General features: G+C 35.6%; 1 protein-coding gene across 1 annotated transcript in view; it reads left to right on the forward strand.

The window, feature by feature from the left end:
* The first annotated feature begins 225 nt into the window (after positions 1–225).
* Positions 226–17657, forward strand: part of LOC150094204 (PEST proteolytic signal-containing nuclear protein-like) — a 170608-nt gene continuing 153176 nt past the window's right edge. Inside the window, exon 1 of the mRNA XM_090412131.1 lies at positions 226–296. Coding sequence (XP_090268257.1) covers positions 254–296 — 43 coding nt within the window. The 5' untranslated portion in view covers positions 226–253. The remainder of the gene's footprint in view (positions 297–17657) is intronic.

Genomic DNA, 17657 nt, shown 5'->3' on the forward strand with positions numbered 1-17657 from the left:
TTTTGTCATTTTGAGCATCTCATTTCACACTCCATTATTTTCTTAATTCTTCGTATTTGTTTCAGTTATTTGCACGTATTTTATTAGATAGCATAGGTAAAAAACACACACACACACACAAAAAGAGAGTTGTAGGTGGACTGTGTATCAAAACTGTAAAATCTGTTGAACCAAGAAATGTTGTTAATCGTTAATATTATATTATAATTAACTTGGTCAAAAGAGGGCGTATTTCACTCACGTTTGAAGAACAATGGCGGACGATAAATTGGACGCGGAAGGCAATATTATGAAAGGTACTTTGTTGTTTTATATTAAGAGAACATTTTTCAAAAGCTTCTTAAATGTTTTAAATGTAAATGCCAGTTTTCATATTCATGCTGTTCTTTTGAATAATTTAATCTACTTTTGGTTTAGTTTATGGAACGTTGTTTTTTTCATATTGGAAAGTTATTCAAAAAATGAGTAAATATGTCAGCGTTTCTTGTGTTTTGACTATTGTCAGACTTATATACTTTGTTTGCCTTAAATTAGTTTTAATTTTTTAAAGTGTTACAGGTGATCATTTAATCAAAGTGCTTGGTGAAAGTGTTGGGAAGTTGGCATGTACATCTTTTTCTTGTTATCTTAAACTGAAAATTCGCGGACTCATGCTACACGATGTATTTCTTGTTTTCTGTCTTGTAACGTTGAATATATTTTTGAAGATAAATGACTTCGCTAAACTAAATTTAACCAAAAAACAGCGCTTTTTCTTACCCAGATGTGGCGCATGTTTAGCAGATGAAATTTGAGGATTATAAGTGGGTATTTCAAGTAAGTCACATTGTTGTGCAAATTTGTCAGCTACCTCCCTAAAGTTGCTTTCTACTATCCAAATATCAATTGTCTACAAGTTACACTTTAATCGTGATATGACAATTTAATTTTGGGAAATTAAATTGTTCAGTAACAGAGTATGGTATGTATGTTTTGCCAGGCAGGTTGGCTGAGTGGATGGCATACCTACTCTTCAACTAACAGGTTTAGCTAAATCCTGCTGTGAGTGTGGATGTTTTAGAAAATGTTTAGGTTGTATAATGTTTTCATCATCCCATGTGAGACCACCCTGCTAATGAGAGACACGAAGTGTCAAAAAAAAAAAAAGTTTGAAACCCTGGTCTTTGAGACCTGGGTTTCAAATTAGTATGAGAATGACAAAACCATGTGGCATATGCCTGAGTCACATGGCTAATGTCACTGGAAGGTGTCAAACATGTGACACTGCTCTAAGGAGATAACAAGATAATAATTTAATAAAAACTAATAAAACCTGAAAAATCATGATGCTGATAAGAAAAGAATATCAACCTACAAACTAGATTAATGAAACCACCCAACATGGGATAAAAAAATCCAAAGAAAAAATTAATATAATACAGGAATTCCTTGCCTTACCTGGTTTTGAATGACACTTCTTGAATTAACATGCTAATAAGCACTTGCTAGCCGGCTTCTTCACTGATTACCAATTAACTAGTGATAACCTTGGGCCATCTCTGATTGGCTATCAGTGGAGATTGAACTGTGCACCGAGTCAGCAAAAGTTAGATATGGCTAAAACGCCCTGTATGGGGACAAAAAAGCGTTAGCTGATTTTTTTTTTTTTTTTAATAAATATATATATCGATTTATTTAACGGGGTTACAAATTCATTTAACACATTCTGTTCAAGCTGTCTGAATAGAGCTTCTTGGACTAACCTTGAGGAGAGGTGTATGTTTATCATATACGGTACAGAATCAGTTAGTATATGTATCGTATTTAGTAGCAGTTAGTGTAATTATAGACAACTGTAATGGAAAAGTGAAAAACATTCCCCCTCCAACAGATGTTATACTTCATATGCTCAAACAAAACAGTTTTATTGTAGTGCCAAACAATATCTGACCAAATACATTGTCCTAGCATCCTCTTTCCAGTTTTCAGTCACAGAAAATGTGGTAACACGTGGTTATAATGCCTTCATTGGGTGCAGAAAGTAAACAGTTTGTGTAAAGCAAATAAAAATTTATATAACTTGAAATCAAAATTGCTTTTGAGATGTTCTATATCATTGAATTCTATATAAATAAAATTTGTAAGATTTCTTCCAAAGAATGAAAAACACAACCTGGTTTTATATCATCAAAAGATTGAATATCAGTTTTAATGGGTCGAGATTTCAAACTGAAGCCATTCTTATGTACCGTGTATGCAAAATCATAGGGTATTTAGATACTACAAACTATTGGTCATTTAGCATGTTAATATATATATATATATGTATGGAGAGTCTGTATAGCTCAGTGGATGCACACCACGGCGCTTGACTGCATGAAGGAAGACTTGGTTTCGGATCTAGTCGGTGACTAGAAGTGGGGGGAATTTTTCTAAGCCTTTTTCCGAGTTAGTCAATCTCTAGCACAGGCATGCGGGTTTTTTCTCCCTGAAATTCGGGTTTTTCATCCCATAAACTCAAGAAAATCGACCGTAGAACCCACATTATTTCAGAGATTAAATACGAGTGTTAGGGACCACGAGTTGGCGGCACTTGTTGAGCCATCTCTCTTCAGTGTGCCGCTTAATTAGTGATAGCTTTGGGCCAGCTATCTCTGATTGGGTACCAGTGGTGATTGAACTGCTCACTCGGTCTCCAAAAGTTAGATTGGGCTAAATGGCCTCGTCTACTCCCTATATATGGGAATAAAAAGGCATTAGCTGATTTGAGCACACACACAGTAAACTTGATTTAATGGACTTTAAATCAATTAACTCAATTTAAATCAATTAATCGGTCTGTATGTCACGTGAAAATTAATACTCTGTTAATTTTAAAATGCTTTTAACCAAGATTTGCTTATAATTAAATTAACAGGTTATTTTTTGTTATTAATTTCCTGTTATAAGTAATGATACATATAGAAAGCTTTTCTGTGAAATTGAACTTTTCATGGATATGGTACTTAATTTTAATTACATAAAAGTTTCTACATAAGTATAAACATGTAAATTAGCTAATTTGTTAATTTTTTAACATACGCATTCTGAAAATCTCCTTTATTATTTAACGGACATCCCTTGCCCAAATTAGTCCGTTATAACGAGGTTTTACTGTGTGTGTGTGTGTGTGTGTGTGTGTGTGTGTGTGTGTGTACAGTAAAAAAAATATATATATTTTATATAGTGTCACCCATGCTTTATATATATATAAAGCATGGGTGACCGTGACTCTTTGAATACTGTTCAACAGTTTCTATCTGTTAAAAGTTATTGTAAAGAAAATCATATTTTTAAGGCTATTTTGTATTTAGATCATTTTCCTTAACCTTCCTATTTCACTAGATGATTTAAATGAAAATATCAAGGTGACATATTTACCACGAAATAAAAAAATACATGAAAAGAACTTGAACACCCAATTCAGGCAACTATTGGTAGCAAGCCAATTCTCCTGATGAAGTTTTGGAAAAATTATATAAAAAATGCTGTAGAAAAAGACAAAGCATTGGAAGCAAGTAACATAAGAGCTGTATAGAAAACTTTTGCAACCTTGTACAAAATATTTTGTAGGCTTTACCCAACAGTGGCCTGTTGTTGAAGAAATAGCTAATATTGGGAAAGAACTAGATTTGAATCTATACACAGTAGTCAAGATTCAGCCAAATGTCATATAAATTTCAAGAATTATTAAATTTTCAATAAAAGAATTGAGTGAAAAAGACCTCATTAATTGCAATTAATGAGGTCATTTTCTACATAAATTGCAGTTCTGTCTGTGATGGACATAACTTTAAAAGAATTTGAATCATTATTTCAAGTTGTTGAAACATTAAAACAACTTATCAATTTTCACCCTAACCTCGATTGTGGTATGCAAGTCTGCTGGAATATCGATAAAGCTTCGAGATGTTACTGCAAGATGTACATATATAAAAAGAAGCAAAAGCCACTGCAAACTACATTGTTGAAATATTTTTCATAATTTCTTTTCAAATTTGGTAGAGTGGAATCTAGGAGAATGGGGATGACTAATGGAGTAACTCAAGGTCCGTAGTAGGGTCACTATTTTATTTGTATATTAATGACATAAGGAAAGATTTAATGGGGATATATTCAGTTGTTTGCTGATGATACAAAATTGAGGAGGGCAATAGTTGATAATGGTAATAGAGATGTCCTGTAGGATGATTTAAATAAAGTGGTATTGTGGGGAAAAGGATAATGATTGTCAGTTTGATGTTGCAAAATAATTCTGCACTTCAAGTTGAAAAGGTTACATACTGTGTATCATGATGAAGCTAGGGATTTGGGGGTAATGGTGGACAGAATTGAAGTTTAGAAGACATTGCAAGAGATGGTAAAATAGCTCAAACTTACAAGTAAAGATAGGCTTTCTTTTTTTTGTCTGTGATATTTGGTTGAATCCTGACTACTGTGTATAGATTTGGTCACCTGTGATTTTTGGGGATAAGGAGGTGGTGGTAGAGAGGATTTAGAGATGACAGGAATAGTTCCCTGTGAGGATAGGTTGTAGATGTGTGTGGGTTGCAAAGTTTAGTTGATAGGCAGAAAAGTGGGGATATTATAGAAACTTATACATTAAGATAAGATATTTAAATTAAATAATATAATTCATTGTGTGTAAGAGTGTGGTTAGTGTAGGCTAAATTTTTTTGCTTGCTTGGAGAGTGGTGAGTGAATGGAATGTATTGCCAGAATTAGTTGAGTGCCCTAGATTTCACTGAACTCTTACTGATGAGTAAGGAGAGGTATGATATGTATTGTATGTATAAAGGTTATTGTGTATCTCGCATCATGAGTTCTCACTCTATGAAGATATCTGTATAATAATAATAAATATACACTCTGTCACCAAAAGTGTAAAGCCAGTAACTGTTTGTATTACCTGTCATACAGCTATTGTCTGACAGATGGCGTTGCTGTCAATACAGGGTTGGCCCCTCCTTAGTTGGGAGCCATTACCATTCAGGTAAGCTCTCCACTAAATTCTGGTAAACTGCTGCTGCTGGAATTCATTTCCATTCCTCTTGTAGTATGGATAACAGCTGACAAGTGTTAGTTAAGCAGTAGGTCTGGCTCTCAACTCATTCCAAAGATGTTCAATAGGATTGAGGTCAGGCTGGCCAGTTTAGTTATTTCACCTCTATATCTTCAAACCATGAAGCTAGGGCTCTTGCTTTGTGAACAGGTGCATTATCATGCTGATACAGTAAAGGTTTTATTCCAAACTGTTGCCACAGCACGTGATTAATGGGATTGTCCAAAATGTCATGGTAGGCGTCAGCATTTAAAGATCCAGACACAGAAACCAATCGGCATAGTTCAAACCACGAAACCAGTCTCAGACCATTGTGCTACGGCTCTAAATTTGGCAGTCGATACAAGACATTCCTGTGAGTATTGTTCACCAGGTATCTTCCAGGTCCAGACACATCTATTGAATTGCCAGATCGTGTACCATGACATACCGATGACGATGTTGTTTGCACCATTCCAGATGATGCTGAGCATTGGCAGGTGTAATGAAGGGCTTGTGACTGGGAAAAAGAAAAGCATGACTGTGAAACTGAAGGGCAAACACCTCCTGGTAAATTGTTCTGTTGCTGGCATCCATTCCTGAGCTCATGCAGAAGTTGTTTGTGATAGTTGCTAAGACTGGCTGATGATTTACTGTGACACCACAGTTCAGAGTTTGCCAGTTCTGATTTGTCAATTTCTTGGGCCTACCAATTTGGAGGAGGGATTTGGTGGTTCCATCACATTTTCCCCTTCACGATAACCTTGCTGACAGTAGACTGGGGCATGTGCAATGTGGCAGAAATCTCTTGAACCGAAAGATAAAACTTGTAGGTTCCAACTATCATACCACGTTCGAACAGACAACTCTTTTGGTCCACTCATCCTGATGGCAAAGAATGTCTACAGTGCCAATACCTACATGCCTGTGTTTATATATCACTGCGGACGTATATTTGCATCATATGGGTGAGGCAACATGGTGCTATTGGGGTGTCTGGATACTTAGCAACATGGTGTACTTTTATGCAGGGCTTCAGAAATCCACTCACCACTGGTGAGTTATTAGAGACAAGTGAATTTTCAGCCTTGTTCTAAATGTATTAAAAATATATTGCCTTAGTTTCTTTGCATAATTTATACAATTCTTTTTTCATTTTAAAACATCGTCTCATTCACTATGAAGTTATTTGATCATGGCAGCCTCCAGTGAATGTAATAAATATTATTTTCAACCAGGAAATAGAATCTTATGTAATTAATTTAATAAGTTAATTTCTTCATATACTGTCCCTGACAGAAGTTAGTTTGCATGAAGATACTCTTAAAAATGTTTCACTGCTGTTTCCGAAATTTGAATAAATTCCAATCTCTGTCAACAGGACACCATTTATTTCTCATTCTGCATTTCCAGATTAATTTAGAAATAGTCAAATATTCTGAAACATTTTATTTTGCATAACTTGTAGGTCATCACCATCCTTAAAAAAAATTCATAGATACCATCAAACAATTGTATACATATGTGTATATACAGTACCTCTGTTGTCGAATGCCTCTGTTCTCGAACAGTTCGGTTCCCGAACATATTTTCCGAACAAAAAACTCCCCGGTTCCCGAACATGCAAATGGCAACTACTTGCTCCGCGTGCTGAGCTGTAAGGCGGGAAAGCGTCGGTTACGCTGCAGCCTTCATTCGGTGCAGACACCTGCTTGAATTTGCAGTGAGTTTTCTTGATTTTCTTTGTGTTTTTTTTTTTTTTCATAAATTATTATTAATTAAGCCACCATGGGGCCGCAGAAGAATAGTGATAGCAAAGCGAAAAGAAAAGTTGTTAGAACCATGATGGAGATGAAAAAAGAAATCATATCCAAACATGAAAATGGCATTCATGTCTCGAATCTTGCTATGCAGTTCGGTATGGCAAAATCAATGATATATACAATACTCAAAAATAAAGAGGCGATCAAGAAAGCTGATGTTGCAAAAGGAGTGAAAGTTCTTACTAAACAAAGATTGCAGATGATTGAACAAGTGGAAAAATTGTTGCTGATTTGGATAAACGAGAAACAGTTAGCTGGTGATAGTGTTTCTAAGGCTATAATTTGTGAAAAAGCGAGGCGATTACATGATGACTTGTTAAAGAAAAACCCTGGTACGAGTGCTGATACTGATGTGTTCAAAGCTAGTAGAGGGTGGTTCGAGAAATTTAAGAGGAGAAGCGGATACGTAGTGTGGTTTGGCACTGGGAGGCTGCAAGTTTGAACCAAGAAGCTGCTGAGAAATATGTGCAAGAATTTAGTGACTATGTAAATGCTGAGGTTTTCTTACCCAACAAGTGTTCAACTGTGATGAAACCCGCCTCTTTTGGAAAAAATTGCCAAAGAGGACCTACATCAATCAGGAGAAAAAAGCATTGCCAGGACCCAAGCCAATGAAGGACATGCCGACTCTCTTGCTATGTGGAAACGTAAGTGGGGACTTCAAGGTCAAGCCATTGCTTGTGTACCACTGAGAATCGGAGGGTGTTTAAGAAAAATAATGTGATGAAAAGTAAATTGCCTGTTATGTGGAGTGCTAATAGTAGGGCCTGGGTAACCAGGCAATTGTTTATTGAGTGGATCCATGAAGTCTTTGCCCCAAGTGTGAGAAAATACCTTCAAGAAAAAAAATTACCAATTAGATGCCTTCTTGTGATGCTCCTGCTCGCCCTCCAGGCTTGGAGGACAAGTTAGTGGAGTCTAATTTTATCACGCGAAGTTCCTGCCCCCCCCCCACACACACAACTTCTCTAATTTAGCCCATATACCAGCAGGTCATTTTGAACTTTAAGAAACTCTACATCAAAGCACTGTTTCAAAGGTGTTTTGAAGTGACCTCTGACACAGAATTAACACTCAGAGAATTCTGGAAAAATCACTTCAATACCCTTCATTGCTTAAGTATCCTTAACAAAGCCCGGGCACAAGTGACGTACAGGATGATGAACTCGGCCTGGAGGAATTTGTGGCCAGACTGTGTAGCAGACAGAGACATTGAGGCTGAGCATGTTGCTCTTGTCAATGATGTTGTGTCTCTGGGCAGAAGCATGGGCTTGGAAGTTGACAATGCTGATGTGGAGGAGTTAGTGGAGGATCACAGGAATGAGCTCATCACGGAAGAACTGGAACACCTTCAGAAGGAGCAGCAAAAGACAGAGGTGGAGGAAATGTCTTCAGACACAGAGGAAGGGATTGAGGATGTTCCTAGTTCTTGGATCAAAGAAATGTGTGCGAAATGGGGTGAGGTGCAAAGTTTTGTGGCAACATATCACCCTCACAAAGCTGTAGCAAGCCGCATCATAAACCATTTCAATGACAGTGCCACGTCTCACTTCAGAAATATTTTAAAATGCAGACAAAAACAAATGTCATTGGACAGGTTCTTAGTGAGGCAGAGGCCCAGTGTGTTTCAAGCAGAGTCGAGTGGTGCCAAGAGACAGAAAAGAGAAAGAGAAAAAACCTCAGGACAGTAACCTGATGTTTTTATGAAAGGGGACTCCCCTTACTCACCTCCTTCCATCTACGCTACCAACTCTCCTCCATATGTATAGTTAAAGTGAAATTAAATTTTCGTTTTTATTTTATCTATTTATTGTGTTTATTCTTTTTATGTAAGATTTTATGCATTTTCATTATGTTTGTATACGATTTTATGCATGAAGTACTGTTGTAAAGGTTTAAATAAACAATCATCTGGGGTTCGGGAATGGAATAATCCATTTTACATTAATTCTTATGGGAAAATTGTTTCGATTTTCGAACAATTTAGTTTCTGAACAGCCTTTGGGAATGATTTAAATTCGACAATCGAGGTTCCACTGTATATATAAAATTTTAAGAAGACCGATTTTCATTTGTTTGACTGCCAACTGTAATTCAAAATGAGACAAATTTGTATTTCTGTTTTCCCAACACCTTTAACCCATAAGTAGTATGCAGTTATAACTTAGTATTGGTGTACGCTTATTTTTACAATGCACAACAGGAATTAGCTTGGAGTAATTATATACATACCCAATTCTCCATTTACATGGTAGTTTCGTTCCAGAAAAAACTCTAAAAAAGAATACAGTGCATATGAAAAAAAATAGAAGAATGGTTCCAAATGTGAAAACCCAATACAAACAATAAGTTATTTTAAAATAAAACATGAAAATCATTGAATAAAACTATTTAATTTTAATGGAATATTTTTATTTTAAATATTTATTTAAACTATATACATATGTATCTTTCTTAAAGAAAGTAGTGTGTCACTAATAAAACAAATTTGAAAAGGCCCAAATACACCCACACATATGGTTATTAGTTAAATTTTATTCGCTATCACTTTCTAACAGTAGCTGCATTCTTTTGTGTGAGACTGGAATTAAATCACTTCTATCACGTGAAACACTTTGGCCGTCCTGTTCATACTGCAATGGTGAAACGTTTTCTTCAGTAAAAGGAACTAAATTAGCATTTAGAAATTAGATAAGTAGTGATCTTCTCCTGTATACTTCTACATATTTCACATGAGGAGAAACTCATCCATTATTGAGATGCATAGATAATCAGAAGAGACATCTGTTCATATAATTCCTCTCCAAAAAACTCAGTTGCAGTGTACTTGGAAAAACTGTTTATATATATCATTGGCGTCGCGTGCTCATTTCGGTTGGGCTTGCTGTCATGTGGGTTATGCAACCCGCGCTACAAATTTCACGTCAATTTTGACCGTATGCATCGCCGTGCGCCTGCAAAAAATTTGGGGGGAGGGTAAAGCTTGGAGACAAATAATTACTTGATTTAATTAAATAATTACATCAATAGACATCTTTTAGCTTTTTTTAATGTAATTATTTGTCGATGTAAACTATAAATACATTATTTTCATTTTGCATCGATTTTAATGATCTTGAATTCTTGGTGGGGGGGGGGGGGGGGGGAAGGTATTCAGAATTAATAGCTTTCAGCACAATTTCATATATAAAAAAATTGACCATCATATTTGATTAAAAATCAACTAATTAATCCTAAACTTTAAACTGAAATTAAATTATTTCAGTTTAAAAACAAAAAAATAATAAAACTAACAAGTAAAATAATATTTAATTACATACACTTACCTTTTAAAACGTTTCGTTGACAATATCGATCTTTGGCAGAAAGTGAAGAAGAATTACAAGAGATAACCAGCCGTGTTTTCGGAACATTAAAAAAATATGGATTATACATAAACCTACAAAAAACTAAAAAAACAATTATAACCTCAAAATCAGACATTGAATTCTTAAAGATACAAATTGGCAATAAGCAAATTGAAAAGGTAAAGAAGTTCACTTATCTAGGAAGCACGTTGAGTCGAGATGGTTGTTCAAAAACCGACATTAAATACCGAATTGCTAAGGCAACCGTGGCCCTACAGAAGTTAAAACCATTTTGGGGAGATAGCAATCACAACCAGACTAAGACTAATTGACACCTTGGTGAATTCTGTCCTTTTGTATGGTTTTGAGGCCTGGACTTTATTGAAGGAAGATGAGAGGAGACTCCTGTCTTTCGAAATGAAAACTTACAGAAGACTTTTGAGAATTCCCTGTACCGCTCACGAAACCAATGAAAATGTCCGAAAACTGATTGACTCAGTAGATGGGAGAAAAAGGGAAAATATTCTGACAGTCATCAGAAGAATGCAGATGAAATGGTTCGGACATGTGGAGAGGGCTAATGGCATTCCAAAGCAAACCCTACAAGGAATCGTTACGGGATCAAGGGTTAGGGGCCGACCTCGATTAAAATGGACAAATTCCTCCCTTTCTCAACTGACATCAAGAACAAGAGACCGAGACGACTGGAAGAGGCTAGCAAAGAGTATCACCTACCAGCCATGAATGACCCAACAGTTCATTTAGGACTATGGGAGATGAAGACCTTTTAAAAATGTATTTTTCTGTTTAAATTTGTTTCACTATAAATTTACAATTCACACTTCACTCAGTAACTCACTAGACAAGAGGGCAAACTAACCAGTCACTGTTCACAAATCAGAAAAAGATGGACCAAAAACGTTTTATTGCTGCAATAAAACACATGTTCTATGGCTACCCCGCTGTGGGCCGAAACAGGCCAACCCATAATAAAATTTTAAGACAGACATACGTTCCCAGGGTCGAGAGTGTAAAATTACATATCTCAATCAATTTTATGATTATAATTTGTGGAATTTTTTAATCGGTCCCAGGGGAAAGTGCCTCCTGCGCAGGTATCCATGACCGTGTGATTGCATTTTATCGATGTATGAAAGTAAAGAACTTTTATTATTAAAAGACCAGAAGATAAATGATAAAATATACAAAGAGCCAACAAGTTTCACTAGCCACTGTCTAGCATTTTCAAGGCTGAACAGGTGAAAACAAATGCATTAAGTTACATTTCAAACATACACTTTAGTAACTGTTAGGCTATTACATTTGATCATTCTGTTTGAAGGCGTGCATATGTTCGAAAGCTTCAGTCAGATTCCGGTACATGACCACGTGTTGTGTAGTTTTTTGCATATTGTAATTCTGTCGAGCTGAGAGAGATGATGAGATTTTTCCATATGTGGTACTACGCACAGGCAATAATTTAAATAGAAATCAGGGTATTATTCTTAAGGACATATGGAAAAATCTCATCATCTCTCTCAGCTCGACAGAATTACAATATGCAAAAAACTACACAACACGTGGTCATGTACCGGAATCTGACTGAAGCTTTCGAACACATGCTCAAATGTAACGGCCTAACAGTTACTAAAGTGTATGTTTGAAATGTAACTTAATGCATTTGTTTTCACACCAGTTCAGCCTTGAAAATGCTAGACAGTGGCTAGTGAAACTTGTTGGCTCTTTGTATATTTTATCATTTATCTTCTGGTCTTTTAATAATAAAAGTTCTTTATTTTAATACATCAGACCAAATATGTACAATTTAAGTTCACAGATGTATGAAAGTTTTGAGAGAGCATAGCACATCAGTGCTCTTCTTAATTGGTCCAATGCAATTAATTGCAGGATAACTTTGAATACTTCTGCATAGAGTGGGGGAACAATCTGTTGGTTTTAGGATTTATTAGAAAACAACAATGAAGGAGAATGCTATATTTGGTTGGTATATTTGAAATACTCAAAGTTGAAAATATGTGAACCATCATTTATAAGATGTGAGAAAGGAAAGAATAAGTGTGGTAGAAATACTTTCATTAATGGTAAAGAATTAATAATTATCATTTGTGATATGTGTGTCCTATAAGTTGCTGGGTAGAGCGAATAGCATGATCCTATAAATTCTAAACATGAATAAATGAATTTATGATGGCATAATTAAAAAAAAAAACTTATGAAGAGAGAGAGAGCGATTATTGCATAAATAAATATGGTTTGATGGAGCAGCAAATCATCTCGTAAAATTTGTTGCACATGTTATGTGCATCTCTCTGGTTTCTGTATATTTCGCTCCGTTTTCCAAGAATTTTATTTTGTTTACTGAGACTCAGTATACATAACATCCGAGCAGTATCGGAATTATCCACACATTTGGAAATCCAAAATTGATTAGTTTTTTTTAGTATCAGCGGTTCTTGTCTTATCAATCTCACGTATGCTGGTATTTTGTTGTAGATCAACAACGTCTTATAATACACAGAGTATTCATTTTTATTCAGGAATAAATACTTTTTACTGTCTGTCGTTTTTGAAGACTAGAATAAAAATGTCTCTATATACCTTTAAAAAAAACTTTGCAATCTCAACAGATGTTATACTGCACAACCAAAGAAAAAACAATTAGCATTTTTCTCCTAACATCCACTTTCAAATTTTCAGTTCCAGAAAACATGCATAACAACTGTTTGTAATATACATCGGATACGAAAAGCACTCAACCCACGACAAGTGACAACGTTCAATTGGATTGGTTAACATAATAACCAATCATAGACGCTAGGTGCTGAGTGAGCTCAAAATTTTAGCTCACCTGGCCCAGCCTTCTTAGCGGTTTAAAAATTTTAGAAAGCTAAGAATTTGACCAGCTGCGCTCTCTTTACATCTTTTCGAATGGCTCAAAGGTGTATGCATTTCGAAAGCACACCCGGGCTATTAACCCGAATGTTTTGCAATGTTTACGCGGCGAAAAGTGCCTTCTTCATGAAGCACTAATGCTTTATTAACCTCCTGAAGAGGACAATGAAACATTAGTATGGTATATTGTGTTCAATTTTAGGAATCACGCGAAGTCTGCAAACAATTGGGGCAGTCTTTAACAGGAATAAATGTAGAAATATAATATGAGTGATGCTGATATTTGGTGGATGAGCACCGCACACCCGGAATATTTGCCCCCTGATATATATATATATATATATATATATATATATATATATATATATATAAAGTTTGCACCTGAAAATATCTTCAGGACTGGGGTAAGGTAGTACAACACTGGGTAACTCGTAGCAAAGTTGGACCAAGCTAACATCACTCCTATCTCAGTATCTCCCATAATGCAAAACACATCTCCTTGCAGATATGTATAATGTTATGCATTAAGGAAAGGGCCACTACCCAGACTAGTTACAACCTTTATTGAGGTCTCTTCAGTGGGAGCCAGGCCCAGAAGTGAGATACCAGGCAGAAGCAATGGCAGGTCATCTTTACCTATAGGGGTTGCCAAACGGTGTGCCACCTTTTTTATTAAATTACTCTGGATTTAGAGAAAGATGTTGAAAGTTTATTTTTCACTTGGTTAGACTATAATAAATTTAGTTGAATCCTTTATCCAAGTGTGAGCAAACAAAGTTTGCACCTGGAAATATCTTCAGGACTGGGGTAAGGTCACCTTACCCCAGTCCAGAGATATTTCCAGGTGCAAACTTTGTTTGCTCACACTTGGATAAAGGATTCAACTAAATTTATTATAGTCTAACCAAGTGAAAAATAAACTTTCATTTGTTTCAACCATTTTATTATCCTTTATAATATTGGCAACAAAAATGATAAAAGCAAATTTATTTAAAAAATAGTAGATTTTGAGAGTGCATGGATGATTTGCTGTTTTTTTTTTTTAATTCCTGTGGTATTCGATTCACATGTTTTTGCTTAGCATGATGTTTTCATGGGATACATTAACTAAGTATATCAAGGGATTCCTATATAAAATACTCCCTATACCCTATATATAGGGTATAGGGAGTATTGTTCATTGCTAGCACATGAACAATAAACTTATAAACACCCACTTATAAAATAAAGAAATGACAATACAACAGATATATACTTTGACAAGACACTTAAAATGTCAAGAACATCCACAACCTAAACATAACACAAACATTGTAGCGGGGGGGGGAATCCTCTATGCCAGGGGTCGTCAAAGTCATATGCCCATCGACCCCTTCAAGCGTTTCTTGACTTTTTAATGACCCCCTATATTTTACTATTACGCAATTATAATAGGACAAGCAAAAAAAAGATGCTTATGTGAGTTTTTAGATTGTTTATTTTTTAGTTACAGTGTTTATTGTATGTATATTATAGTATATATTATTATAATACTACTATTACTATCACTAGTAATATCACTGGTATTACTACCAGCGCTGCTCAACTCTTCAACATAGAGAAGTTTAGTTCGTGAATGAATAACGATTGAATTATAATATGTATGTTGATGAATTTTAAAACATTAACGCTCACTTGTATGGCGATGCGCAAAAATGAGACTGGGATCGAATACTTGTATCAGTAAATAAGAACCACGCACGTGTTGCAATCTCGCTCCCACTGCGCCGGCCGGCAGGAACCACCAACATCCGTTTATTGGTAAATACGTCATTTTCGCCTACTTGATTGGCCTCAGTAACTATTTTCATGACCTTACTCCATCTTACAGGTCCTAATCATGGACCTGTAAGATGGAGGTACTGATCCCACGATTCACTCTTAATTGCATTGTCATTATCTCCATGTCTTTTGTCATGGAGGTAATCCAAGTTAACCGAATTAAACATTACCCATACAATGATGTCTTATATTTTTCTGTCGACCCCTGAGCCCGAATCGACCCCTAACAATGTCATATCGACCCCTTTGGCGACCACTGCTCTATGCAAAGAAAATAATACCAGTGACATCAATGCAACACAAATATCAACAGAAAGAAGACAAAAACGAATACAAACAATTGAGGAAACATGATCAACAATACTAATGACCAGGACTCCAGAAATCCACTTTCCGCAGGCAAGTTAACAGATAATAGACAAGTTATGTGGTAACCTGTTGAGTGAAATTTCAGCCTTGTTTTAATGCATTCAATTTTTTTTTCCATAATTTAACTTTTTTCTTTTGAAAACATCTCATTTGCTGTGAAGTTATTTGATCATGGGTGGCAGCCATTGAATTTATTAAGAAAGTTTTATCATTGGAGAATCGGAAATAAAACTTCTGGATCCAAAATCATTAATTAAAACATTGCAGCATTCCCTTTTAAATAATCACAAAACTCATATAATTTCAGTTCCCTGTTTTCTCTAAAAGTCATAATGTAAACCAATCAACTTCACTTTTTTCCATCCTTTTATCTCTTTTTAAAGTTCAGAACTTTATTTTTCTTTCTATATGAAAGACTACAAAAAAATAAAAAATCTTCAATAAAATTCAACTTGCTGCATCTTCCTCCAACAGTTGTCATGTTGTCATTCTTATAACATAATTGATAAAACTTTTAAACATTAGGTGCGCAGTTAAGGATGTGCTGAAAAGTTGTGATAATCACCATGAAGGAATTGAGGTAGAACCATGTAACTTACACATATTCCCCATAAAGTGTTACAATGCTGCTGCATCATTTGAGATTCTATGAGAAAAAGTCTTTCCCTTGTTGCAAAAACCAGTCATTTTTGTTCTAGGTGTTTATCGGAACTTCTCAGTCCCTCTCCCCCATAGTGTTTTCCTAAGCTTATTTTCGCAGCTCATAACATGACTAAGCTTAGTGTAATTAAATACTTTGATTATTTTACATAATGAAAATGCTTTTAATATTAAAAAAAACTAATGCCGTTTTATTCCCATATAGGGAGTAGGTGAGGCCGTTTTAATCCTATCTAACTTTTTTGGAGACTGATGGGGCAGTTCAATCTCCACTGTTAACCAATCAGAGATAGCTCGTCCAAGACTATCGCTAATATGACTTCCGGTGAAGGTGACTGACAAGTGCCGCCATCTCGTGGTCCCTAATTCTAACACCTATGTCTGCTGTCCGAAAATAGTGTGGGTTTTACAGTCGATTTTCTTGAGTTTACAGGTCGAAAAACGCGAGTTTCTGGGAGAAAAAACCTGCTTGCCCATGCCAGAGATTGACTAACTTGGGAACCGTTCGAAAAAAGGCTTAGTTCCTCCAGTTGGCGACTATAATCAAACTTACGAGGCTCTGTCTTTGACAACAGATCAGTTTCAACAAAGTGATCTGTTGGGATGAAGACATCAAAAAATTGAAGGCTCATTTTGGTAGAACCCCCACTTTTTATGGCCTACGAAAAATACATAAAGGAGTTCCACTCATACCCATAGTTGATTGCACAGACTTCCTCACCTATCACTTAGCCCAAGGGTTGGCAAGCTTTTCAGACTCTCGGGCCAATTTCAACTTTTATTTTTAATAATCGGGCTGCAAGGGTTTAGTTAAGAGAAAATAGTGAGTGAAAAAAATACTGAAGTTATCAGTTTTTATTATATCAATCTTAAAAAACACAAATATTTAAAGCACGAGATAAAGTATGACATTCTTGTAATACGTCTGATATTATATTCTTTCATAACAGCAACACTTTTATGACAAATAAAACAAAGGGGTTTACTCCCATTTTCAATAAAGAAGTACTTGCTGTTCCATTCATCATTAAACCTTCTTCCTTCATCTGCAATTTTACGTTTTCTTGAACCCATTTTTGAAATTATTTGTTAACAAATATAAATCCTCTGAAAATAATAGTTGATGTTATTGAATTATATTAAAAGACAGACCAATGAACGTGACTACAGAAGTGCGCCAAACTCTTGGTTGTTCGGATGAAGTCACCTTTGTTATCCCCACTCATGATGACTCACACGGTTGACTTGCACCAACTTGCATGGCAATATCACAAAGTATAGGTATAAAATTATTTTTAATTTATCACTCGTATTATAAAATGTATTATTTAAATAACTCAATATACAGGCCATGTATGGTCAACCTTTTAAGGGCCACCAAAAATGCACGTTTGGGACGCATGTGGGCCACCGGTTGCTGACCCCTGACTTAGCCAAATTCTATCTCATTCTTTAAACTCCCATACTGGCCACAAGCAAGCTTCTGTGAAGAATTCATCAGATTTTCTGACAAAAATAAAAATCCTAACCTTTCAGCCTATAGATCTCATGGTCAGCTTTGTTATCTAGTCCTTATTTACCAGTGTACCTCTGGCTGACATTCTCCAAATGTTATCAGAGGAATTCCCCTCTAATAATAGTTAAACTAGGCATGATTAAACTGTT

The sequence above is a fragment of the Typopeltis vanoorti genome, chromosome 22 (assembly GCF_054136105.1).
Source record: "Typopeltis vanoorti isolate ZY-2024b chromosome 22, IOZ_Tvanoo_1.0, whole genome shotgun sequence".
Classification (NCBI taxonomy): Eukaryota; Metazoa; Arthropoda; class Arachnida; order Uropygi; family Thelyphonidae; genus Typopeltis; species Typopeltis vanoorti.